This window comes from Phocoena sinus, chromosome 8 (assembly GCF_008692025.1).
Source record: "Phocoena sinus isolate mPhoSin1 chromosome 8, mPhoSin1.pri, whole genome shotgun sequence".
Classification (NCBI taxonomy): domain Eukaryota; kingdom Metazoa; phylum Chordata; class Mammalia; order Artiodactyla; family Phocoenidae; genus Phocoena; species Phocoena sinus.
Window position 1 is genome coordinate 30,144,017 of NC_045770.1, and position 27,879 is coordinate 30,171,895.

Below are 27,879 nucleotides of genomic sequence, written 5' to 3' on the forward strand. Positions count from 1 at the left end.
CATTTTTAGTTGTACAGTTCAATGAGTTTTGACAAGTATATACACCACCACCTTAATCAAGATATAGAATATTACTATTATCTAAAAAGTTCCCTTGTGCCTCTTGCAGTCAAGTCTTCCCCCTCCATCACCACCCCAACCCAAACCCCAAGCATCACTGATAGCTGTCATACACATAATTTTGACTGTTCTAGAATTTTATCAAATATCAGCTTATGTTCAATTTTCCAATTGTCCCATAAATGCCAAAACATTGTTTATGCCATTTGAATAAAGATTCAAAGAACCACATACAAAAAGTGATTGATCCATTTTTAAAGTATCTTCTAAAAATTTCCTTCTCTCTCCCTCTTTCTAATAATTTGTTGTGGAATCTCGGTCATTTTTCTTGTAGATCTTCTGACAGTCTAGATTTTGCTGACTGCACTGAGTTTTAACAGTTCTCTGTCCTCTACTTACAGATGCTATTTCTTTTTAGAGAATTGATCTTATTAAAAAAATTTTTTTTTTTGCCTCATGCACTTTTAATTGGGTTGGAGGATTACAGAATTCTAGAACAACATTCTTTTGATGCTAAGTAACAGGGAACTGCATAATCCCTTAGAATTGTCCTTCAAATTCCTCTTTACTAGGTCAGCGATCACCTACTGTCTCTGAAAGATGAGCTCTGTGAAACAGAAATGGTGGAGCTAAGTTTTAATAAGAGAAAAAGTAATAAGCAGAGGTCAGGGACGACGGAGAAGTGGGGGTGGGTAGGTGGGAGGCTGATCGATGGCCCATAAAGAAACATGCATTTAAGGGGTGGGAAACAACGTTAGGTTACCGCACGGAAGAGATCAGAAGTGAAACCTGGCTTACTTTACCAGGTTATTTTTAACGCCAACTGCAGAGTATTAGTGGTTTCATAAGACCTTTTTGGGGGGTGACTTTCAGTATTAGGACAGGGTGGAAGCTTCGTGAGAAAGGTTGGATAGACTGGACAACCTAAGGCAGTCAAACGATCAATACGTTCCAATTTCCCCAACCGCGGTGTCCATCCACACAGTGTAACCCAGCTGGGCGGAAGGTAGCGGGGACCCTCCAAAGCCACGCCCCTCCCAGCGTCCGTCTCTGCGCTTGCGTCACTTCCGGCCCTGGGCGATTCGCGTCCGGGTCGGAGTGAGCCTCTTGCTTTCCGAGTGTGTTACTGGTGGAGGTGCTACGCTGTCCGCGTTCTCTTCCCAGTGTGATCGAGCCGCAGTGCCTGCCGGCGAGGAGTACCCGCTGCCTCGAGCCGAGAAGGACGAGGAGGGGACCTGGGAGCGAGCAGCGGCCGGGCTGGGCCGCTCTGGGGCGGGCTGGCGACTCTGCTCCTTCGCTTGCTGCTGTCTCTGGGAACCGGGTGCCAGCACTGAGGAGTCTTCAGCTGACAGCAAGCCCCTTCCCCGGCTCCCCTGCCCGCCCTGCCGGGGAGGGCGGAAGATGCCGGTGAAGAAGAAGAGAAAATCTCCTGGGGTGGCAGCGGCAGTAGCGGAAGACGGAGGCCTCAAAAAGTGTAAAATCTCCAGGTACCACCTTCCCCTACCCTTCAGTCTTACCTCCTCTGCTGCAGGGCTAGAGAAGAAGGAGGCGGGCCGGGTCTCCGGGGCTCGGGCTGGGGAGAGGTGAACTCCCTCTGATAAACCTAGGTGGGAGGCGCGGAACCGCGCGAGTCTGCGCTCGGCTCTACCTCATGTTCGGTTTGTGTGCTCTGGCGCCAGCGAAGGGACTCGGAGAGTCGCCTCACGTTGAGCCTACGTGCCAGGGAGGGTGGAGAAACAGGAATGCGTACGCAAATTGCCCTCTTTCCCGTTACCCCCTACTCCCTTAATCCCTTCCCCCTCCTTCCTTCCAGACCTAGAAGTGAGTACAGATCCGTGCAAGGGTCACTTCTAGAATTTCTTTGTAGAGTGTGAAGAAAGGAATAGAGCACGAGGAATTTTGATCTGACAACTGCCATGGGAATGGTAGGAAAAAAGCTCCTTATGCTGTAATTGCCCTCCAGATTTAGTGTTTGGAGTGATCTAACCCGGACCATCCCAGTAGGAGCCCCATTTTCTGGAAGTATATAGCGCCTCCACCTGAGCCAAGTCCTTATGTGCGGAGTTGGAAAGGCCCTCCGTGCGTTTTGTTTTTCAGCCATCAGGATACTGTTAGCTCTCAATATAAATATTAATAATTTGAGAGCTATTGTACTCTGTATCCTCTTGGAGAAAAAGAAAAGGCAGAGCTGTAGTTGTATAGCTCTTTGATCCCCTAGTAGCGTGTCATTAAGGCATTACAGCAACGTTGTATGCTGCAAAAAATCATTGCAATTTAGGTGTGAGAAGTGAGTTTTTAAAATTCCCTTTTCGGGTGTCTTGACTGTATTAGTGGTTGGCACTTAATGTAACAACTTCAGATGCCACCATTTAAAGTAGCCACCAGCATTATAAAGAAGAGATAATGATAGAACTATCCTTAAAGAGAGGTCTGCTTAAAATGTGAGGTAGGTGACTTCTTTAGTCTGCATTATCCTTTTTGTAATTGGTTGAATTTTTTTCCTCATTACTGTGTTTGGCAAAAGAGCCCAAGGGTATTTCTTGGACTATTACTGTGAAAGATACTGCTGTTTTCTCATACCTCTTGATAACTCATACTAGAATTTGACATAGTTACTCCATTAGCTCATATTTTTTTGAAACATGCAAATTAGTTTTTTGTCACATTAACTTGTAGTAATCTTAATTGTATAATGTATCAAAATTATTTAAATTAAGCACATTAAAACTGCTGAGCAGTCAGTATTATTAGAACTCAGGTGATACTTTGCTCTATCAACTTAAAATTTTAAATATGGCACCCTTATTTTATATTACATTATTCAGTTGCATAAGTTATAGCATTCCTAAGTCATTGTGGTAGTGTGGAACCTTGAGAAAAGGTTCTCTGTTCATTAAATCCTCAAGGCTTTGGCCCAATTATTTGAACTGGTATTATCTGTTAGGGTTTTTTTTTTTCTTTTTAATCTGTGGAATCTAATTATATATAGTCTTAACTCCTATATTATCTTTTGTCTTTAAAATATTGATTTAAGCTTGGTAGATGATAAATAAACAACTCTTAATATATAATATTATTCTGAAATATTGATTCACTGAGTATCAAAATATACTTTGTAAGATTTGTTTTCAAATTATACACATATGTAATTTCCATACAAATCAGCAGAAGAATCACTGTAAAGATTTATACCCAACTACCAGTCCTGGATTGAGACCATCAGGTTGAACTTCTGTGTGGTCTTTTGAAATCTGGGGGAAATAATTTTAGTGATATTTTTGGAATTTGATAGTGAGCAAAGTAGCATTTGGGTTTTGTTAGACAGAAATTTTTATATATAGATTACTGTTTCAAATTGCAAGTATTTAACAATTCCAATTTTTCCCTATAACACCAACTGTAAAAAAAAATACTTTGGTTTGAATTGAAGTAGTTCATATTGAACTTAGCTTTTCACTAAAAGTTGAGACTTGTTAAAATTCTTAGGCATTTGTGTGTTTTCTAAGCTATTGCAGATCCCAACCCCCTGCTAGACTAATAAGTGGAGAGGAACATTTTTCAAGCAAGAAGTGCCTGGCTTGGTTTTATGAGTATGCAGGTAATGAAATTAATATAAGAAGATAACAGTCACATGCTTTAAAACGTTCTTTTGGTTTATTCATTTAACAAATTATTTATTGCAGGCCTGCTATGTGTTAGTCCTTTGTGCTGAGATCAGGGTCAAAACAGAGGATTATGGTTAGGCTAAGAATTTGTTGCCCTTTAAGGCTGATATTTCTTTAAATATATAATTCAGTATATGTTTAATGGGAGGAGTGAAACTCATTTACTGTTAGTAAAATTTGTAAACAGATTCACTTATTGGTTTACATCCATTGGCTACAGTAGAGTTGGTATTCTGGAAAACACAAAGTATGTAATAAAACATTTTATATTTGTTTTTCTTTTCAGTTTTCTTTTGAAATTTTTCTGAACCATAAACTGACATTTTCTGAAACTCTTGGGAGACATAGTAAAAGATTTAAAACTCAGGTATATCATTACATGACAGATTTACCCTTTAATATAATTGCTATTTATTTAGCCATTCATTTCTACTGGAGATGCAATAATAAACAGACTGATATTAGTACAGTGTACTATATGCTATATTAGGAAGATGCACTGTGAGAGTTCATAGGAGAAATGTATAATCCAGCCTTGGAAGTTTCAGGGAAAGCTTCTTCAAGAAGCTAATTTAAACTACAGTAAATCCTGTAAGTGGTGAATGAAAAACTCTAGGACTAGGGTGAAACTGTAGTTCAGAGGTAAAAGTCAAAGCTTGGAATGAGGCCAACGAGTTAAGCAAATATATGAAAAAGAACACTTGTTTTCCATTTATTATTAACTTCTTCATAAGCATGTATGAAAAGAAATTTTTTTCCCCTTAGAATGATTTAGTTCTTTTGGAATTATTGATTTTAAAGTTTGTTTTTTTTTTTCTTTCCTCCTCTTTGTTTCATTTCTTTTACCTGCCTCCCTGGTTGGGTTTTTTGTTTTGTTTTGTTTTTCCCCTTTTATCACTATCATTCTCAGAGTGTTTGTTTAGAATAAAAGTGTATGTGCAGTCATTGTCTTGTATTTATTGCTAATCAAGTTAAGGTCTCAAGAGTACTTCGAACTTAAGGTTAAGGTTTAGGCTAACTATGGAAAATAAGACCATTTTGGAGGACAGTAACTTCACTGTTGGGATCCACTGAGTGATCCCAAAAGTATAATTTAAAAATTGTTTAGTAACAGAACAGATTCTTTCTAGACCAGAAAAACTGCTATTACTGGCATCCCAAGACAACCACTAACCCAAATTAAATAGAGGGAATTCATTTTCTTTTGACCTCCATTTAAAATGTTGACCCAGTATTCAAAATGCCAGTTTTACTGGTATGTATGATAATGATACAGAATCAAAAGGTCAGTCATCTTATTTTGCCTATAAAGGGTACTAGATACCATAAAATTAGTCAATTTTTTTTTTCTTTCATGCTTGCTTGTTTTACTTCTCGGAAAGTCTCAGGAAAGGGACTTTCCTGGGTAGCATAAGATTTGATTTAAACATTTATTTCCTATACAAGCATTTTTTAATGGCCAGCAAAATAATTGCTATCTTTATTACAGAAATTGTGCTAATTATATAATTCTCCTATGACCATTCTGTTAAGTAGGTGGTGTTATCCTTATTTTCTAGACGAGAAAACTGAGGCTTAGATTAAGTGATTTGCCCAAGATCATACAGTGACAAGAACCTGGATTCAAACTCAGGTCATTCTGACCATAGAGCCTATTCTTTAACTACTACTGTCTTGTTTTAAAATATGTACATGGCAGCTAGTTTTTCTTTTACAAAGAAAATATTAGTAAGTGTACTTTAGGTTAACTTATCTTCTGTCCTTCACTGAATGATGCATATTTATTGAGCGCTTGTAGGTCAGGCACTGTGCTAAGTGCTGGGAATATAGTGGTAAACAAATTAGACAAGATCCCTGCTCTTGGGGGACTTGCCTTCCAGCAGGGAAGACAGACAGTAAATAAGTTAAGTAGGTAAGATAATTACAGATTGTGGGGGATTATAAAAGTAATAAATATGGTATGATTCAGGGATAGAAAGTAGAAAGTTGGGATGGACTTTCAAATAAGGTGAATAAGGAAGGTCTCTCTAGAGATTACTTTGGTCAGAGATCTAATTGATAAGGAGGTGCCAGTTGTTTGCCAAATAAACAGTAACTGGGATGTCCCTTTTTAAAATGGAGACAATAATTGTGCCTACTGAGATGATACATGTTAAGAAAGCACTTATCACTGTACCTGGTTAAACATAGTCAGAACCCAATAAATGTCAGCTATTATTAAAAGAGTAATAGTATTGCAGCATCAGATTTACTGGTTGTATATTTTCACAATACTGTTCCAAAATTAACAGTATAGTTCCTAGGTAGTTTATGTTGAAGGTACTGTGTCATTTCATTGAACAGATTTTTTTTTTTTTTTTCTCCTGAGCATCTTCTATGGCCGGCATTGTTTTAGACCCTGGAGGTATACCTGGGAACATTTCCTTATGGTTATTAAAACATCAGAAAATTGATTTTTTTTTAAGTTTTAGAAATGTTTTACCACAAATCTTATTTATATATTATAGGTCATGTGTGATAAGCCTGATGGTTTTGCCCTTTCATAACACCTCTCATCTTGAGTGCTATTTACATCAGCAAGGATTCAGTAATACATTGGGCCTGTTACTGAACAAAAGCATAGAAGGTGAAAAGGCACTTTTAAGGTCTTATAAAGAATCAGAAAAAAGGTGGGATAGAATGCATAATCCTAATAAGTAACCAGCTGGTAGAGTGAACTAAATCATTTTCATAGATTCTTAAGTTGAGTGGAAGCCTATTTTGTGCCTGAAAAAGTCAGTTAAATTCCACTCCAGAGGTTTTACCCTGGGAGTAGTTTTATTGAAGTGTTTGTTTCAAGAAGTATAATTGATGTTATGCAATCTGGGGAAAAGAACATTAGTATAGACCTTGTTTTAGATTTAGATTGTTGCTATCATTATTTGCATTGCTTTGTGAAAGTCACTTGTCATTTACAAAAGGGTCTTATATCTATCTTATATATCTCCATATAACATAATTTAACTTGATTCTTATCAAATTTTAATCACTAATCTCCCATTTTCTAGGGAGGCTATATTTTATGACAGTAACTGATATTTCTTGACATGACTTTCTCTTCTAACTACTAATGATGGCAGCTTTGAGGGCAAGTCTGCTTTCTTGTTGCATTAGAAAAGTGTAGAATATATTTCCATCATGCCTTAAGAAAAAAACTTTTCTTCCATTAAATTTTTTATCTGATTTTTACTTTCATCCAAACCACATATAAAGATTCATATTCAGTATTTTTTAACACCTTAATTGTATATGTGTCCTTTTAAAATTACATAATTAACACATTCTCATAAAAAACCCCTCCAAATATATAGGAAGTGAAAGTTTCCTGCAATTACCACCCCTTCACCTTTTAACACCTCACTGCATAAATAAGTGCAATGCTTATTTAAACCAGAAAATTTTTGAAAAGGTTTTGGTTTCAGACCATGTTGTGAACATCATCTTAGCAGCCTGGACCTTATCTGAGATAGTAAGAGTTTAACTGGTCACATATTGGATGGTCACATTCTTCTATGAAGAAAAACCATAGGACATTGGCTACATGTTGTGCTTGTGAACTAATGGTGGTGATATAAAATGCCACCTGAGCAGCCTTGGTCTAGTCTATGACTTACAAATCTGGAGTATTTTCAGTCCTTAAGAAAGGAAAACAAGTTTCTCTTAGCTACTTTAACAATAATATTTGAAGATTGTATTTTCTTTCAAAAACCAGGTGTGGTAAATATTTCTATCATATTTTATATTTTAAAATTTGTTTTACCTTCCTCATTATACTTCAGGTGTACAACATAATGATATATGTATATATCGCAAAATGATCACCACCTGTCACTGCACATAGTCACAAATTTTGTTTTCTTGTGATGAGAGTTTTATGATTCACTCTCTTAGCTACTTTCAAATACGCAAAACCGTATTATTAACTATAGTCATTCTGCTCTATGTTACATCCCCAGGACTTACTAAGTTTGGAAGTTTGTACCTTTTGACCACCTTCACCCATTTTGCCCACTCCTGCCTCTGGCAACCACCAGTCTGTTCTCTGTATTTGAGTTTGGGGTATAGGAAGGGGGTTGGTAGATTGCTTATACAAGTGAGCTCATATGGTGTTTGCCTTTCTCTGTCTGACTTGTTTCACTTAGCAAAATGCCCTCAAGGTCCATTCATGTTGTCACAAATTTGTTTTATCAAGTCAAGAAAGAGACCTAGCAATGATGTAATTACTATATGGGAATCTGATAACGTAAAAAATATGAGAATTGGTGTACTGACTTATATTTACTGTTACTAAGGAGAAAAATATAAGAAAAATGTCCTTAATTTTTGGACTAATGATAGACATAGCTAATTGAGGGATTAAGCATTTATTTCTGCATTAAGATGACATAATGCTTATGCTTTACTGTCTGTTTTAGGACCAAGGAAAATATCTCATTCTGGAATCTGAATGTTGTAATTTCCTTACATCATTATTTTCATAATATATCTTAAAACTAGTAAATTTTATTTGGGTATATTTCAGAAGGTTAATGAATGACCTTCTGTTTTAGTAAGAAACAGATACTCTCCTCTGTTTACTGTCTTGAATTGTGGGTTGGTACTGGCACAGTCTAGTAGAATAAGAAGCTCAGACCTTCTTGTGCTTCTTTGTTAATGCATTGTGAAAAATTTTCTTCAGAGGAGGTTCTCAGTAAACGTATTTTTAATGGATAGGTTCAAGTTATTGTACAAGCTAGCGATTGATATTAACGTTGCTTTGTTTTCTGTTTCCTTAATTATATTTTATAATGTGGTTTTCAAAGTATTTCAAAATTAAAAAATTTTTAATCTGGTGACAAGTATTTATACTTCATCAAAGGTATGTCAAAATTCAAATTCAGTTATTCACAAAAAATGTTATGGTGTATTCATAGATGCCTTTAACACAGTGACTTATGTTTTATGTTGATATTAAATTATAACAATAAAATATATAAATTATTTTTGTCTTTGAAGGTCCTGATGAAGTTGTAGGGCCAGAAGGAATGGAAAAATTTTGTGAAGATATTGGTGTTGAACCTGAAAATGTATGTTTTATTTCTAAGTAAAATGGAATACAAGTGGGGTATAGCATGTTCATAAATTTCTAAAAATTGGAACACTTTAATCTTATCAGAAGATTTTGTTTCTTCATGAATATTGTAGATTTTTATTTAGGTTTTTTTAAATGTATTTAAATTGGGCACGTGTTCTCTTTCTTGATACAAATGTCATTTGTAATAGAGTAAGAGAGATTCTACCTTCAGAAATTGTTAGAACTTTTTGCTTTTAAGAAATTGGCCCATCTAAATTTCTTTACAGTTAATAATTCCAGAGATTGTACTCTTTAATAGTTAAAGGATGGAAATAGTTGTATAAAAATGCTCTCCATGATAAATATAGACATGATTATCTCTATGCTGACTTTTCCCCTATCCTTTATGTTCTGTTCTTTCCAGATTATTATGTTAGTTTTAGCGTGGAAATTGGAGGCTGAAAGCATGGGATTTTTTACCAAGGAAGAATGGTTAAAGGGGATGACTTCATTACAGTAAGAAATTTTTTTAAAAAACAAATTTGATGGCCTATTTGAAGATCTTAATTGATATTTTGTGCTTCGTAGTTTTTTGGGAGTAAGGTTTCACCTTAAATTAATCAAATTGGTTTGATCTAGAACAATCAGTTTAGGATTGACAAAATTTATATTATGGTCTTTGGCAAAATGAACTGTTACTCCAGTTTTCATATTCCCTAAGAAAGAACCTAAGAACAGTTCTATTAAAACTCATTGACTCTCTTGATGGGTGAATTAGAGATTCATGATCAAAGTTATTTACTCACGGGATGTTTGAGTGATAAGGGATTTCCTTCTCAGAATGTAGAATTCTACTACATGAGGAGTTTGTTCTTGGGCAGTCCTAAGCTCTGGGGCCTCCTCTCTCTTCAGTTTTATACTTGACTTAAAAAAGAAATTTGATATATAAAAAAAAGAATGTCTGTATGTGTACAACTGAGTCACTTTGCTGTACAGCAGAGATTGGCACAACATTGTAAATCAACTCTACTTCAATGCAAAAAACTTTAAAAAAAAGAAATTTGAAGAGAGTTACATGATACTTTTATTATTTCTTTTTTGCCAAATGAATCTCATGAATACAAAAGTAGAAATATTGTTTGGCTCCTGTGCAACCGTTAGCCATTTTATAGTTGTATACTTTCAGTTTAGGATGCTGCCTTGGGACACTTTTATAAGTTATAAAATTGCTTCTTTATAAAAATAATTTGATTTTGGCTTTTCAGAGTAAAGTGTGCTTAGTTTCAGAGTCAGTTAGTAATTGTGTATTAATTTTATATTATGTCATGTTCCTGATGTTCATGCAGGAAGTTATTAATAGTCAACATTCTAAAATAGTTAGAGCAAGCATAAATTTATAATATTTTTGAGCCCCAAACTGGAGGTTAATTAGCCATGTGATTTCCTGTTGTGATTATGCTTTTATTAACACACTTAACTGTTCTTTACTCCTTGTTTGCCTATCCTTAAATTTCAAAATACTTGGTTATTTTTTTTAAGTGTATTTGTTCATATGAAACTTAAATATTTATATTTGGATTTTCAGTGTCTAATGTTTTGTAATTCTCCTTTTTAACCAGCATTAACATTTAGATATTTTGTGTGTGTGTGTATGTGTGTGTCTGTGTATATATATAAATATATATGTGTGTGTATGTATACACATACACATATGTATATATATTTGTTTAATGTAAAAATCTTTGCTCATATGAACCAAATCATAGTTCCTAGAATAGAACATAAAATCAACCCTCTCACTTTTATTACTTATAAGTGAGATGAGGAGTCTGAGACTCAGAGAGGTGAAGAAAATTTTGCCAGAGTTTACATAGTTCTTAGTGGCAGAGCTAGGACGTAGAATTTAAATTTCCTGAATACCAGTCTACCATACTGTACTTCCTATTGCATCATCCCTTTATGTATATTCCTTTGTTACATTCTTTATAAAATAGACGGCCATTATTAACTTTTAAAATCATAGTATTTATAACCAAGACTGCCATTCATCTAGGTGTCATAACATGCCAAATTAAAATGTTGATTCTGAAATTCTTTGGGCTGTTTCTCACCATTTAATTAGCTTTATAGAGAAAGACAAAATATATAAGATTATGCAAAGAATATAAACTAATTTCATGTAGCTCAGTCTGTTTTATTAAAATTTATATCAGTTGTTGGCATGGCTTGTCAATTGTAAGACATTTTATTTGGCATTACAACTGCTTTATGTACTATTCCTACTGCTTTTTTTTGTCTATTGCTTTTTAAAATATCTCAGCTAACAATTGTTTGTGTATTTTTAAACCAAAAGTTTCCAATTATTTATGTTTTTGAATTATTTGATATAATATAAAGAGCCTCTGTATAATAGAAATATGTAAACACAAAGTGTTTCTAGTATTTACTTGTGAATAATTAGCATATAGCCTTGGGTATATGCTAGGGAAATTGATGAACCCATGAACATGTTGTTTATTAGCGTATCTTTCCAATAGGAAGTTCACAGGCTTTACAAAATAAAAGCAATATTTAGGACTTAAAATTGACCCAGAGGTTTCTGTTTCATTCATTTATTATCCCCTGCCCATCTGCTTAGAACTCTATAGTGTAGATCTTTAAAGCTACTAAAATTAGGCAAGCACTCTTGACTGGGAAAATGTTATTTATTTTTTACCCCCAATGATCTAGATTGCTTTGTTGAAGTACAGAGTATCTTTCTTAATTGGCTTAATCTTATTACTCCCTGAATCTTCTTGTAAAGAACTTGCTAGGAATAAAATAGTTTAAAATGTAAACCAATAGAGACAAAAGAATCTATAAAACTTGTTTTTTTTAAAATGTATAGTTGTCTAGTATACTTGGTTTTATATAATCATTATAAAATGTAAAATTTCACAGACTTGATTCCTTTTATAGGTTTTTCATATTTTTAGGATTTAATTTAATCTGGATATAGTTATTTGATGGTTCCTAAATCATCTTAATGTAGTTATCAATTATTTCAAATTAATGAATTTTAACACGTAGAAAACTTTAAGTAGAGCTCTGCTAAAGAATAGAAACAGTCTGGTAGTTAAAATGTATATTATGGTCAAGAATAGGGGACTGTCATAATCATGGTTAATTATAATCTGTAACTGTATAATGCTTAACAGTTTTCAGAAGACTTTTTTTTTTTACATTTATTTATTTTAAAGCTGTTATTCATACAGACTTTCCACAACTGAATTGTCCTTCTCTTTTGTGTGAAAGAATTTATGGGTATGAATTTGTATATAATTGGACTAGAATGGCCATTTTTTTAAGTTTCGGGGATGTAATTGCCGTATCCTTTCCAGATACTTTGCTCTATTTCGTTTTCATCATTGTTTAATAATAGTCAAATTTCCCTTCAAGTCAGATTTAATTTAGGAGATATTTAAACACCTATTTTATCTAAAGTACTGTGCCACTTACTGATGATCACAATGAGGCATGGGACACAGCTCTGTCCCTTAGTTACATTTCATTAGGGCGGGAAAGGCATTACTGCAGCCATAGTGTAACCATAGGCATACTGTAACCACAAATCCAGGTGGGATGGGACAAGTACTAGAGTAAAAGTACCAAATACTATGAAAGCACAGCTGCTAAAGAGGTTAATTCCAGCTGAGTAGACGGGAAAGTCTTTACTGTAGGTGTGGCATTTGAACTGGACCTTGAAGAATGATTAGTATTTTGATGGTTGAGGGTATAGGAAAATGTTGTTTCAAGAAGAAATTGTGAGCAGAACCTTGAGAAAAGAAAACATATGTCTAGTTTGCTAGAATCAAAAGGTACATAAAGAAAATTGACAGAGTAGTTTTAAACTCCAGATAGTTGGGATAATGGCTACATTATGCAGGGCTTTGACTAATATGTTGAGAGAGTTCAAACCATATGTTTTAGCTTGAGAAGCCATCAGAGATTTTTGAGCATAGGAATCATCAAAGATTTGGGGGATAGTTTTCAATAGAGGAGGTTTTTTTTTTTTAGGTCATAGACTCTTTTGAGAACCTTAGGAAAACTGTGGACCTTATCCCCATTAAGATGCACATCTGTAGAGGCAAGATTCCAAGGATACTTGAAAATTTTATTCTGGCATACCTTACTGGAGCAGATAACTTTTCTCATATCTACTAGCTTAAAGTTTGTTGTTGGAGCATCTACCATGCTGTTAGAGAAAATTGTGGGCATATATCTTTGACAAGAGTATACTTGATTATGATAATGAAAAAAAGAGCCAAAAGGATAGCATCTGACAAGAATGGTAGTCTGCCAGTAGACTACAAGTTGTACACCTTCTGGTCTCCATATTGAGCATTGTACTTTGAAGATTATAGGCTTAACTGGCTTCACTTTCTTTAGGAGAGAGGAATGGGGAACATTTATACAATTTTTTTGGTGGGAGTGGAAGAGTTGAATAGATTGGATGCTCTGGTGTCTGTGGTGTATGACTATCAGTCACTTAGCATTTTGGGCCCAAGTACTAATTGCCATTGGCATTCTTCCCCTTTGCTCTCCCCCAGAGTCACCAAAACAATTTCAAAATGCCCCCGCTCCACATTTCCAAATACCCCGCAGAGATGATAGATTAATTGTATTGTTCGGATTGATACACCTGATTCAGAGAAAGTTCTAGTCTATGGCCATACCACTCTCAATGCGCCCAATCTCGTCAGAGAAAGTTCTAAATCCATAACTTGGTGAATAAAATTCTTCCTGTTATACATCAGTGTGTCATGGCATTCTTATTGACTTAATGATTAAGGAAGATAACCTCACTTAGATCTAATATATAAATGAAAATTTTTTCTCATTTTAAAGGTCTTAAGTGAAGCAGAAATTCAGAAGCCTCTCTTGTTAATCAGATGTTTAACAATACTCAAGAAATTAATTCCTAAGCCTTTATGTTGAAATTTAAACCCATTTCACTGATTCTAACAGCAGTGACCTTGGAGATTGCTGTCATATTGTGCCAGTGTTCCCTAAAATCTGTGTGGTTTTATTTGATTGTTATTTTAAAAAGTGCTATTCTTACTTTCCATGCTACACTAGTTAAGTATGCATTTCTTTTTAGTTCAGGGGAAATAGTCTTTCTAAACTTGCCAAGTTAGGAGGTGTCAACATTATTAACTCTTGTGAGTCTATTTTGGGGCTAGATTAACTATAAGAATCGTGTTTAACTGCTTGGGCATGATTACTGGTTTTGCTGGGTCTGGTCACGTTCTTTATGATGTTGGTAATAGATATGGAAGTTCGTGCTCTTATTTTTTTCACTCTTCTCCAAGAAGAAAACATTAATTGTCAGTTCTATTAAATTATTTCTCAACTGAAAGATGTAGATAAGCGATTATAATGATAAGAAATAGTTTGGAGAGAGCCACCAATGTGAAGATGATTTTTCAGCCATTTGCCTCAGAAGGAGCCTATCAAGCTAAGAACTGTGCTACGCATTTACTACCTGATTCTCATTTAATCTTATGGTTGTCTCTTACTGTTTTTGTGGTTTTAAAATGAGAAACAGATTGGTAAAGGTTAAGTAACTTGCCTAAAGCCACATGACTGGAAAGTGGAGAAATTGGAATTTTAACTGGTCTCTATTTGACTTGAAACTTCACTCTTTATCTCTGTCTTAAGCTTGTTGAGATCATATCCTAAGTAATATTGTCGCTCTATGTACCTATGGAATGTAAAGTATTTGGGAAAGATTGTAATCTCTTGGATTCTTATCTCCTTGAGAGACTTGTCAGTCACTACTTATACACTTTACAATTTTGTTTGAACTACAGTTTTCCACTAACCTTTCCCCAGGTAGGAATTTTGAAACTTCTTGTAATTAAATTAATATATCATTTACTTTGTGGTTTATTATTTAACATAATCTTGTTAAATAATACTTTTATTTAACAAATAATTTTGGAATGCTTCTATATGCCAGGCCCCATGTTAATATGCCACGAGGATGATTTTCAAACTCTGGTGGTAGTGAGAGAGAACTTTTGAAAGTAGGGAGGTATCCTTTAACTTGTTTGCCTTCCTGAATCGCAAGTCTGTTAAGATTCTGCATGAGATTTTGTGTGAAAATGTGAGTCACATCACTAAAAAAAATGTGAAAAGCACTGCTTCAGGAAGCTACAAAGATTTACAGAAAATGAGGCCCCTACCTAAAATAGATCATGATGGGGAAGGGAGTACATGTAACTAGCTACTTTAGTACTAGTACCTTCTGAATATTTTCAGTTGATAACTGGAGATATTGAAGACTTCATTTCCTAATTTTCAAACAGCTTAATAGTAGCATATAATCTGAGAATTTGTTTCTTTTGTGTATTCTTCTAGTAGAAGTTAACTGCATTTACAACTTTCATTAAAACTTTTTCATATAATGAAGAATTTTTGTACTAATAGAAGCCATTTATTGAAATAGTAAGTAATAAATTTCTAATAAATGATAAGAATAAATTTTTCTTGTTTCTGCATGAAACATTTTGTGCACTCATTCATATGCAAGGAACTAGGCCCCAGACAAATTAGATGATTAACTTATCCAAATTTTGATTTTTGTTTCTGGCAGTTATGGCATCCTAAATGTGCAAACAAACCATTTCCCATGTTAAACAGTTAAATGTCGGATAAATTATTAAAGCATCTTTTAAAAAAACACACCTGGACTTGAATGTAAATTAAGGAAAATAATCAGAGGCCAGAATTTATAAGAGATGGTGATTCCATAGGCATCTACGGAGCTGGCATTTACCCTGAGGATACCTACCTATTTTTAGTCACCTAGGATCTGGCCGTTTATCTGTGCATGTTGGGAACTGGAGACAAATTGCAACGAGAATCAGATCAAAACCTCCTATATTTAGTCATTGAGGCCAAACCTACCCAATAGATGGAGACTTGATTGCTTGGGCTTGGTTCTGCATATACAGTTGGAGGCACAGGGCTTCTGGTTGAGAGAATTCCTAATTAAAAGCTCTTTGTGGGGAGTTCCCCAGTGGCCTAGTGGTTAGGATTCCGGTCTTTCACTGCTGTGGCCCGGGTTCAGTCCCTGGTGGAGAACTGAGAACCCACAAGCCGCATGGCATGGCTCTTCGTCAGATTTAGGCACAATCCAGAAACGTATTTTGGAATTGTCCCAGGTAATCAGTACTCCCATGTGTTTCGTGGAAGCAATTCTTCTGTACAGGAAAGCATTTTAAACAGAAGCCTCAATTTCTGCAGAAAAAATTTCAGTGATCATTAACAATCAGAAATCACTAAACAAGTTGTGAAACAGATCTTAAACTTTAAAATAAGACTTTAAGGCTAGTATTTTGAATAATTATAGTCTCAGTATAAAATAACTACATTTAATGTGTTTTAAAAGAAAAAAGAGGAATGGTCTCAGATGATCAGATTTCAGATAATTACATTTCTAAAAGTGAAATATATAAAAGATTTAAAACTCAATAGGTGAGCTGCAAAGGAGATAGATGTAAATAAAATAGGAATCAGTGACCTACAATATCTGAGGAAAATAGGAAAGAGGTTAAGAGCTATAGTGGATAAATTTTTTTTTTACTGTTAAGTTTTGAGAGTTTTCTCTATATTCTAGATTTAATTCCTTCATTGAATATGTGGTTTGCAAATATTTTCTCCCCCTCTGTAGCTTGTGTTTTCATTCTCTTCAAAGGACTTCTGCAGAGCAAAAGTTTTAAATTTTGATGATGTCCAGTTTATCAGTTTTTCCTTTTTATGTGTTTTTGGTGTCAAGTCTTAAGAATTCTTTGCCTAGCTCTAGATCCCGAGAATTTTTTCTTACATTTTTTCTAGAAGGTTTATATTTTTACATTTTACTTTTAAATCAGTAATCCATTTCGAGTTGATTTCTTTAAAAAGTATGAGACTTAGATTTTGGTTTATTTCTTTACCTGTGGATGTCCACTTGTACCAGTACCATTTGTTGAAAAATCTCTTTCTCCTATTGAATTGCTTTACACTTCTGTCAAAAATCATTTGGGCATATTTGTGTGGTCTTTTTCTAGGTTCTCTATTCTGTTCTGTTGATCTTCTTCCACTACCACACAGTGTGGATTACTTTAGCTACATACTAAGTCTTGAAGTCAGGTAGACTGATTCATCTTTTTTCAATTTTTTTTTAAGCTACTACAGTTTCTTTGCTTTTCCAAAAATTTTAGAATAATCTTCTATATTCACAAAAAAATCTTACTGAGGTTCTTGTTAAACTGAATGTGAATTTCAAAATAATTACATATTTACTTTTTTGACTCTTCCAATTGGTGGAAGATAGGTATGTCTCCATTTATTTAAGTGTTCGGTTTCTTTCATCAGTCTTGTGTCAAACATATGTCCTGTACATGTTTTGTAAGAATTAAACCTAAATATTTCATCTTTATTTTGACCACTCTAAGTAGTATTGTATGTTTAATTTTAGCATCCACATGCTCATTATTAATATATAGAAATATAATTGATTTTTGTATGTCCTGTGACCTTGCCGAACTCACTTATTCTAAGATTCTTTTGTGTGTATTCCTTGTGTTTTCCACAGACAGTCATGTCATATGATTATGACGTGAAATAGGGACAGTTTTATTTTTTTTTCTGGTCTGTATGCCCTTTATTTCCTTTCCTTGAAATATTGCATTGACTAGAACTTCTACTACTGTGTTGAATAAGTGTGGTGAGTGCAGACATCCTTTTTTGGCTCCCCATGTTGAGGTAAACACGTCAGTCTTTCACCATTAAGTACTTTTTCTGGTAGGTTGTTTGTAGGTGCTCTTTATCAAGTTGAGGGAGTTCTCCTCTATTTCTGTTTTTCTGTGAGTTTTAACATGAATAGATATATATTTTAAATCTTTTTTCTGCGTTAAATCATATAATCATGTAATTTTTCTTTTTTAGCCTATGAATGTGATTACATTGATTTTTGAGTACTGAATCAATCTTGCATACCTGGAATAAATCCCACTTGATCATGGTTTATAATTATTTTTATATACTTCTTAATTCTACTTGCTAATATTTTATTATGGCTTCATGAGGGATATTGGCCTGTAATTTTATTTTATTTTCTTATTTATTGAGGTACAATTGACATATATAACATATTAGTTTCAGGTGTACAACATAATGATTCAGTATTTGTATATATTGCAAAATGATCACCACAATAAGTCTAGTTAACATCCATCAGTATACATAGCTATAAATTTTTTTTTCTTGTGATGATTTTTTTTAAATACTGTCTTTTTCTGGTTTTGCTGTTAAGGTGATACTGGCTTTATAAAATGAATTGGGAAGTTTTCCCTTATACTTTATTTTTTGAAGGAGGCTGTAGAATTGGTCTTCAAAGATTGGTGGAATTCTCCAGTGAAACCACCTGAACCTGTAGATGTCTTTTATAGATGTTTTTAACTTTTGAATTCAATTTATTAATAATTTAATAGTTACATACTCAGATAGTTAAAATTTTGAGTGTTGTATTTGTTTTTCTTTTTAAGGAATTGGTCCATTTCATCTTAAGTTGTCAAATTTATATCCTTTTGATATCTGCAGGTCTGTAATGATACCCTTTGTTTCATCCCTGATGTTGGTAATATTTGTCTTCTCTTTTTTCTTTGTCATTCTTGCTAGAGACTTGTCAATTTTATTGATCTTTTCCAGAGAATCACATCTTTGTTTCATTGATTTTTTTCTCTAGAAAAGATTCCAAAGGTAGGAGCTTAGATTATTGATTGAGACTTTTTCTCTTTTCTGATGTTTGTATTTAGTGCTGTAAATTTCCCTGTCAGCACTGCTTTGTGTCTCACAAAATTTGACATGTTTTTTCATTTTCATTCAGTTCAGTATATTTTTTGGTTTCCGTTGAGACTTGCTCTCACCCATGGATTATTTAGGAGTTGGCTGTTTAGTTTCTAAGTGTTATTTCTAGTTAGGTTTCATTGTGGTCAGAGGACATATTCTGTGTGATTTCAATTCTTTTTTATCTGTCAAGGTTTGTTTATGGCTCAGGATTGAAAAGAATAAGTATTTTGTTGCCATTGAATAGAATGTTCTATTAATGTCAATTAGATCCTGTTGATTGATGGTGCTGTTGAATTCTTCTGTACGTCTGCTGATGTTCTGTGTAGTTGTTCTCTCAATTGCTGAGAGAGAGGTGTGGAAATCTGTAACTGTAATTGTGAATTTGTTTATTTCCCCTTTCAGTTCTATAAGTTTTTGTCTCATATTTTGCAGCTCCATTGTCTGGTGCATACATTTAGGATTGTTATGTCTTGGTGGATTGACCTTTTGTCATTATGTAATGTTCCTCTCTATTCTGTTAATTTCTTTGTTCTGAAGTCTACATTAGCTGATATTAGTGTAGCCACCCCTCTTTTCTTTTGATTGTTTCTACAATATATCTTTTTCCATTCTTTTACTTTCAATCTGCCTGTATTATGTTTGAAGTCAGTTTCTTCTAAATAGCAGAGTTAGGTTTTTTTTTTACCTACTCTGTCAATCTCTCTCTTATAATAGTTATATTTAGACTACTTATATTTAATTTAATTATTGATATATTAGGGTTTAAGTCTGCCCTGTATTTTATAATTCAAAAAGTTCCATTTGGTTCTTTTATATATTTCTTTCCTTAGACTTTGTATTTCTTTGCTGGTAGTGTCTATCTTTTCATTTGTTTTAATTTGTTCATGATTGCTTATTGAAGCATTTTTATAATAGCTGCTTTAAAATCTGTGTCAAGTAATTCTAAACATCTCTATCATTTCAGTGTTTGCATCTACTGATTGTCTTTTTCCTTTCTATTTGAGATCTTGGTTTTGCTATGGCAAGCAATTATTTTTTCTTCTCTATTGAAACCTGGAAGATTTGAGTATTACATTATGAAACTCTGGATCTTATTTAAGCCTTCTGTTTTAGCTAGCTTCCTCTCATACCACTTCAGCAGGAAAAGTGAGGGCCACTACCTTATTACTTCCAGCCTATAGAAATCAAAGTTCCTCACTCTGCATCTGTTGACATCCGAGGAGGGAAGTCCTCATTACTGTTAGCAGACATGAGAGTTTTAGGTCCCACTAGGCCTCCACTGATACTTTCTTGTTCCCCAAAAAGTCTCTACTGACACTACTAGGGTGGTGGCCTTGTTCCTGCAGTGATGGTGAAAGCCCTGACTCTTTATAAATCCTCCTCTGACACTACCTCAGGTCAGAGGAGGGTTGGCTGCTTTTTACTAACTGGTGGGAGTGGAAGTTCATGTTCCCCATGTGGTTTCCACTACTGACACTGCAGAATTTGAGAGGGCAAACTCCTTATACTCTGGTGAGGGTAGACCATTCAGGTCCCCATTCAGTCTTTGCTAGCATTGCTGGGATTTGAGCCAGTTTTTTCTTTGGTGTTTGACAGGAGAAGAGTGTTTCTTTCTAATGTTTTCTGTCTTGTTAGGCTGCTTACTTTTGACTAGTGGGAGAGCAGGCTTTTTGTTTGTTTGTTTTGTTTGTTTGTTTGTCTGCCCTCATTGGCATTTCCATTTTTCTGACTCCTTCATCTCCAAGTCTGGGATAGAAAAACCCAGGGAACATACTACTGTATTGTTTCTCAGATTCTTTCAGTCTTCTTATGTTTGTTTTATATATAATGTCTAGGGCTTTTAGTTGAATTAGCAGGAGAGATAGGGAAGAGAACATTTACTTCATCTTCCTAAAAGTAGAAGTTATTTCTTGTATCTATTTTTTTAAAAAGCAAACCTTCTGCCCTCCTTCACTATCCCACTTTAGAGCTCTTTTCTCTGCTCCATTTTAGAACCAGACTCTTTGAAAACAATTGTCTATGCTTATTTTCTCCAGTTTCTCTCTTCTCGTTCTTTCTTTTAAACCTATTCTAGCAAAACTTTTATCCCTGCGACTCCTCTGAAACCACTCTTGTTAAGGCATTATTTACAAGTGAATAATCAAATCAATAATACTTACAAAACTGTGGCTGAAGCTAAAATTGTACTTAGAGGGAGGTCTATAGTGTTAAATGTTATATTAAAAGAGAAGAAAAGCCTGAAACCAAATGAACTGGTATCTAATTTAAGAAGTTAGAAAACGGATTAACCCAAAGAAAGCAGAAGAGATAAAAAGATGTCCAGACCTTAGTAAAATAGAAAAAAGATACAATTGAGAGAATTAAATTATGGCAAGGTGATTAAGAAAAGCAAAGAAAAGGCAAAAATATATAAATATAATAATCATATTAGAAAATATTATAAATATTTTAATTGGCATATTTAAATAAAATTATATATGAAATAAATGATCAGAAAAGTGTATAAATGACCAAAACTGATTCAAAAAGACATAGAAAATCTGAATGGTCTGATAGCCATTTAAAATGCTGATTTAGTAATTAAAAGGTTTTCCTTCCCTCAGTGAAAAGGCCCAGGTGGATTTTCAGTTGCTGAGTTTGGACAAATCCTAATTCCAGTGTTCAGTAAACTTTTTCAGAAAACAGAAGAAAGGGTACTATTTCTCATTTTTTTTTTTGTTTTTGAAGCTTATGGTATAAGCTTGTTATAGAACTAGAAAAGAGAGTGTGAAAGAATAAAATTTACAAGCCAGTCTCACTTATGAACATAGCAAGATATCTAGCAGTGTATAAAATAGGTAACATGACCAAGTTTGGCTTATTCTAAGAATGCAAGAGTTAAGTAACACTAGAAATTTATTCAGATGTTTACACCTTAATAAAACAATAAGTTACTACACATCACAATGTTGATTTAGAATAGTGAAAGTCTTGGTTAAAGCTGAGAATGCTAGGTGTCTACGTCATGAGTACTAAAATTCAGTTTTGAGTGGAATACAGTGGGTCACAGTAGATGGCACAACTAATTTGATTGGAGGGAGTCAGATGATCTGAGAGAGCGCAAACTGTGAGTTAGGTTTTGATGAGTAATATTTTGTCAAAATGTTAGAAGGGACAGCATATCAAGTAGATAAAATAATGTGTGCTAAAGCATAGCTGTGACATTTGGGAATGGTAAGTGAAATTATAACTAGAGCACAGTTATATTTTAAGGATATTGGGCCCTGGCAGGAGATGAGACTGGAGATTTGTGCCAATTGTGAAAGGCTTTGTCTGCCTTGCTTCTTCCTAAGTAGGGGAATATATCAACCCAGGGAGAGTCAGAAAGCCAGTAAATATTTTTGGACATTCCATCTCTTTAGCTTCTTATACTTCATGTCTAATCTTTAGAAATAACATGTATTACTTGTTTGCATTCTTTTGTATATGTGCCTTATGTGAAGTTAGGTGCTATCACTGATTTACTTTGATTTTTTGTTTACTAAAAATGTAGGAATCTGAGTTTATGACTGAATCACTAATGTATTTCCTCTGAGTTATATACTAAACTTGTAAAAGCAATCATGGCTCATCTCTTTCACCAAGCTGGTGCCTAAGAACTTCCCAGTGAAATTTGTATCAGACGCCTGATTAATTTTATTTGTTCTGTCATCTTAACTTTATTTGTGGTAAAAGCACATTTTACTACATCTCTTTTTATCAAATATTTGTGATTTTATTCGAGTTTTTGATGGAGTTGTGGTTTTTTTTTTTAAAGAGAAGTTACTGGAGTGAACTTTCATTGATTGCCAGATTTTCTTTTATCATCTTTCCTTTTTGTATTGCATTGGTAGATACAAGGCAATAGTTTGTTATTCTTAATTTGTGAATCAGAGAATTTTAAACCTAAATTAACTTCATAAATGTGCTCACTTTTTTCTTTAATGCATTCCTTCTAACCCCTAAAGATGCTTTTATTTAATTTTCTTAATTATGTAATATGTTTGATTTTTTTAATTTAAGGTGTGACTGCACAGAAAAGTTACAGAACAAATTTGACTTTTTGCGCTCACAGTTGAATGATATTTCTTCATTTAAGAATATCTACAGATATGCCTTTGATTTTGCAAGGGTAGGTGGAATTTCCATGTTTTCAATTTTAATATTGTTTTAATCTTGAAACCACACTTAGGGAAACTTTTTTACCTTTATTTTAGGATAAAGATCAGAGAAGCCTTGATATTGATACAGCTAAGTCTATGTTAGCTCTTCTCCTTGGGAGGACATGGCCACTGTTTTCAGTATTTTACCAGTACCTGGAGGTATGTATGTGTTTTTATTTTTAAAATAATATTTTAAAATTTAAGCTGATTGAAAATATACCTTTAATTGAAGAAAAACAAGTAGATTTTTTAATACTGTGCTTTTTAAAAATTCTGCTTAAGTGTTTGAAAATTTGTTAAAATGTGTATGTACCCGCTGTCATTTTTAGACATGAGTTCATGTTCATTAACATATTCTGTACATAAGTTCATTTTTATTCCCTGCCTTGCAACCCCTCCCCCCAAAAAAAAGATAAAAAAGAAACCTTCAGGAAATATATTTTAGCACAAACATCCTTCATGTAAAATTAGTTTCTTGGGATTTTTGCAGGAGAGAATTTATGCCAGTGCACAAATCTCAAGCTTTCTAAATCAGGTTTCTCTCTGTTATACAGGGTATTAGGCTGAAAAAATCAATATAAGAGAACCAATTTTAGTATTAAAACTTAGGCTCAATGTAAAGAATTAGAATAAACTTTATGTCCACAAATATGAGGATGTACTTAAATATAGTGATTACTGAGAAATGTATGCTGAATTTATGAAGAAAGTATTCTTTTAGAAGGTTTATCATAGCACCTTCTGTATGTGGTGGTTTGAAGAAGATACTGTCCTTTTTTTCATTGCTTTCTTTGGTTTCCTATCTGTTTTTGTGCTTCTTTCTATTTTATTTTGTTTATTTCATTTCATTTCATTTCATTTTTTTGTATACTTCTCACTGTTTCTTGAATACAGATGCTTTTGCTTCGAAAATAATTTCTCATAGAGCTAGTTGTTTATCATAACAAGTTCCCCAGATTAGTTTCGTTTAAAACTTGTGATAATAGACAGTGGTATAAGAAGGTCTTATGTGAATGGGTTTGTGCACACTTAAATCTTTAAGCCTAATAAAGTAGATTGGTTGATGGATGTTATCAATCTTCCTCATATTAGTAGTTTTGGGGCAACGATAAGTATAACTCTGTAAAAATATTCCCCTCTAAAGGGAGCTGAGAGAAGTAAATATTTTCAAATGCTTGTTATGTGGAGGGTGTTTGACATACATTATCTTTTTAAATCTTTATAACACCATTTTGAATTATGTTTTATCTCCACTTAGCCAATGAATAACTTTCCCAAGGTCACTCAAGTAGCAGAAGTGAGATTTGAACCCAAGTCTATACCCTTTCCATTGCCTCCAAAGGTGCCAACTTCAAAATGTGCTAAACAGTAAATCTTACGTAAAGAAATGATTTAGTGAGAAGCAGCAGGAGGGAATTTGCTGTGTTGGGAAACATTGTATAGCTTGATCTCATTGGTGATTACACAAGCATATACATTGGTAAAAGTTTATTAAGTTTTACCCTTACTATTAGTGCCCTTGACACTCATGTTATTCCTCAAGAATGAAAGAAGGGGACTTCCTTGGCAGTCTAGCGGGTAAGATCCATGCTTCCACTGCAGGGGTTGGATCCCTAGTGGGGGAACTAAGATCCCGCATGCCGTGCCCCACCCCCCCAAAAAATTAAAGAATGAAAGAAAAATAAAGGGAAAAATAAATTTGATGAAGTTGACATCTAAATGACCCTGAGGATTCTCTTAGAAACACAAATAATTAAAAGAGGAATAAATGTTTTAGGAAAGACTAAATCACAAAAAGGTTATAACTGTGTTTATTGAAGTCAAGTCCTAATAAATAGTGCTTGTTCTGTAATCCAAAATTTATATCATTTCCACAGCAATCAAAGTATCGCGTTATGAACAAAGATCAGTGGTACAATGTGTTAGAATTCAGCAGAACAGTCCATGCCGATCTTAGTAACTATGATGAAGATGGTGCTTGTAAGTATAATGTTTTCCTATGAAAGTAAAATTCTTAAAACTATTAAATGAGAATGTGGATTTGTGTAGCATTACCATAAAGGGTTTAAACTTCCTAACAATTTCTTATTTAATTGTGTGAGAAGTGTGGAGCAGGCAGGTGTAGAAGGTACAGAACTTAGATTGAGCAACATTACAAAAATCTGTGCTGGTAAATGAAATATTTTCGGTTACTTGGTAGCTAAATTTAGAATATAATTTCTACAGCTGGAAGCTAAAATTCTGCTTTATTCCTGCCTTTCCCGGCATTTTCCTATGAAAGAAAAGTATGATTTTAAAAATAGGAAAGCAAAACCTCAGCTACAATAGCAGAAGCTTTAAAATTAATATCATAATAGCCATTCACAATATGGCAAATCATGTCAAAGTAACTTCCCTCAGGAATTATTGAGTAATCAGGAAATGAAATATTTACAATTTTTTAATCCTTCAAATTAAAATATCTGTCCATTCCCTTCAGTGGAAAATCCAGAATGCCATAAAATAGAACTTTGAAGTAATGATAAATTATTTAGATAAGCCAAACGAATTCTCACGATAAATTAAGTTTTTATTTCCCACCATCAGTTTGGTTGCATATGTTGTTTTAATGTTGTGAAGGGTTACATAGAAAAGATACATTCCTATAAATGTAAACTGAAATTATGGACTTATTTTTGTGACACTGAAGAAACAAAATACTGAAGAAGGGATAACTTTATTTCTTTCTATATATATTGTGTCTTCCTCCTACAAAACGGTATAAAATTTAATATTTTTAGAAATAATACCTTACAGCAGTAAACTGGCAGCCCAAGACTATGTCTGGCCTGCAAATGTGTATTTTCATGTGCATTTGAGTCAACATTATAACTGAGACATTTTGTATAAAAATAAAAGCTTCTGGATTTGCTTGAAAAGTTAGAAAATCTGACAAAACTGTTCCTGTGTTCTTTTATAGGAATTAGGCTGGAACCAAGTAGTGGCTTATGTTGGACTTGCGTTCCAGTGTGCTGGTCCACAGTATGCCAACAACTAGGTTGCTTTTCAGTTGCCATTTATTATTATGCTGGTCTCCTGTTTTTCTTACAGTAGAGAAATATGTCTATCGAAAGCAAGAGGAAAAGTGAGACCACCAGAGGGTTGTGTGCTTTAAGAAGAATAGGGCAAGCATATTTCTTTGTGGCAATGAGTTTCCTACATTTACAAAAAATAAACTGAGCTTATTTAAACTACCTATCTGACTTTTGTAAGTAAATGAATTTGAACCCCCTGCGTTATAAAAATATCTTTTACAATAGTTCTTAAGTCAGGTATTTGTTAGGTACTTGCTTTGTGTTCAGATTTATACTAGGTCCTATTACTGGAACAATATATAAGTCTCTAATATGGCCACACCTTCAATAAACTTACAAACTTCTTGGTGAGGTAACAGAAATACTATGTTAAACACTTTTCAGATTGTTTAATAATTAAATGGCAGAAAGCTGTGGGCAGTTAGAAAAAGAGAGGTTAATAATGACTTAGTATTGGAGAGTTCATGAAACAACTCTTGAGAAGGAAGTTTCTACAAATATCTATTGTGGAAAGTCCCTTATGTCAAAAAAAAAAGAAAAAAAAAAAAAGGCTAAGAAAGCACTCATTAAGTAGAATAGGGAGGCTGAAAGGAAACCACCTGGAGAAGGGAAGGGTCAGTTCCCTATCATCACTACAGAGTTTGTGGGGAGTTTGTTTTATAGTTGGGGAGATGTGTTCCCTGAACTCTAATAACATTGCTCCTTTTATTTCTAGGGCCTGTTCTTCTTGATGAATTTGTCGAGTGGCAGAAAGTTCGTCAAACGTCATAGCAAGAACTGTTGTGAAGAAAATGCAAACCTTTAGATCCTTACGTGTGTACAAGCTAATGAGATGAGGAAAAACAAAGAAAAAACCAAAGGGGTGCATTTTCACTCATATGAAAGACTTCTCATAGTACTTTTTTTTCCTTTTTTTTAAAGGAAGTTTTCTTGTTACATGTTATGGGCATTGAGCCACACCTCTTCCGAGACTGAATATTGAAGTTTTTGTTTTGAGTTATGTTTATAACATTTATTTCAGAACAATAAAGATTCAGATTTGTGACAAAGGCCTTAAAGTGAAGATGTCCCTTGAGTGTCAGAGTGGTATTTATTTTTGTAAATTTTAATTCTTGAATTTTAGAGGTCTGTCATACCGGGAATTTGTGGAATTTTAAAGATTTTAAACAATCTTAATATTTGGCAATGTAGTCTGCTGATGGTATAGCTCATTATATTTATTTCTGCACAATTAGAAAGAATATTTATTGGCCTTGACTTCTGGGGTAATGATTTTCTGATGCAGCTAATAAAATACATTTCTGGATATTGGAAGTGCTCCAGCTTTCAGCTGTGGTTTTCTGTGAAAGCTGCCAACATACTGTGCACATACTCTATCTGCACAGTTTAGAATTGGAAAGATTATGTCTAGTTATTTTTTTTCCTAACCATTAAATAGTATTGTCAATAAGCATAAATCAGCATTGCATGTATATTCTTAATGTGAATTTTAAGTTTTCTGTATTCTATCAGTTCAAAAATTTCATTTATATTTGAAAGAGCAAGGTTCATATATTAATGGTTTCAAAATCAGACAGCCTTATGAGAGAAATTAAGACTAGTATTGAAGCTGTACCATCATCATTATTGTTGTTGTTAGTGGCATATATATATGATCTTTTTTAACTGTCATTTTGTGATTTGGGGAGTTTTGTTGAGGGCACCCCTCCTCCATATCTTTTTTGGTCATAAGGGAACCTTAGCTCTGATGTTGTGGACTTAGTTAAAATATATATTGGAAAAAATATATAATAGAATAAGGACTTATGGGAGAACTCTGGGTGTAACTGTGCCCAACTCAAGGGTGCCATTTACATTGGTACAATTACATTGCTAATTATCATATTTCTGACTTGGCAATAAAGTATCTTGAGGACAGGACAGCCTTTTTT

The 27,879-nt window shown here is 33.9% G+C and overlaps 1 protein-coding gene across 4 annotated transcripts; it reads left to right on the forward strand.

Annotated features, from left to right (window-relative positions):
* The first annotated feature begins 704 nt into the window (after window positions 1–704).
* Window positions 705–27,000, forward strand: DCUN1D5 (defective in cullin neddylation 1 domain containing 5). Of its 4 annotated transcripts, XM_032641011.1 has the most exons (8): window positions 705–1,547; window positions 3,567–3,658; window positions 8,760–8,830; window positions 9,242–9,333; window positions 22,735–22,843; window positions 22,929–23,033; window positions 24,752–24,854; window positions 26,664–27,000. In XM_032641011.1, the coding sequence occupies exons 1-8, from the start codon at window positions 1,462–1,464 to the stop codon at window positions 26,717–26,719; spliced, it is 714 nt and encodes a 237-aa protein (XP_032496902.1). In that variant the 5' UTR covers window positions 705–1,461; the 3' UTR covers window positions 26,720–27,000. The 4 variants fall into 4 exon arrangements, with proteins under 4 accessions (XP_032496902.1, XP_032496903.1, XP_032496904.1 ...); XM_032641012.1 differs by lacking the exon at window positions 3,567–3,658 and having other exon boundaries at window positions 709–1,547; XM_032641013.1 differs by lacking the exons at window positions 3,567–3,658; window positions 9,242–9,333 and having other exon boundaries at window positions 1,488–1,547.
* Window positions 27,001–27,879: the final 879 nt, after the last annotated feature.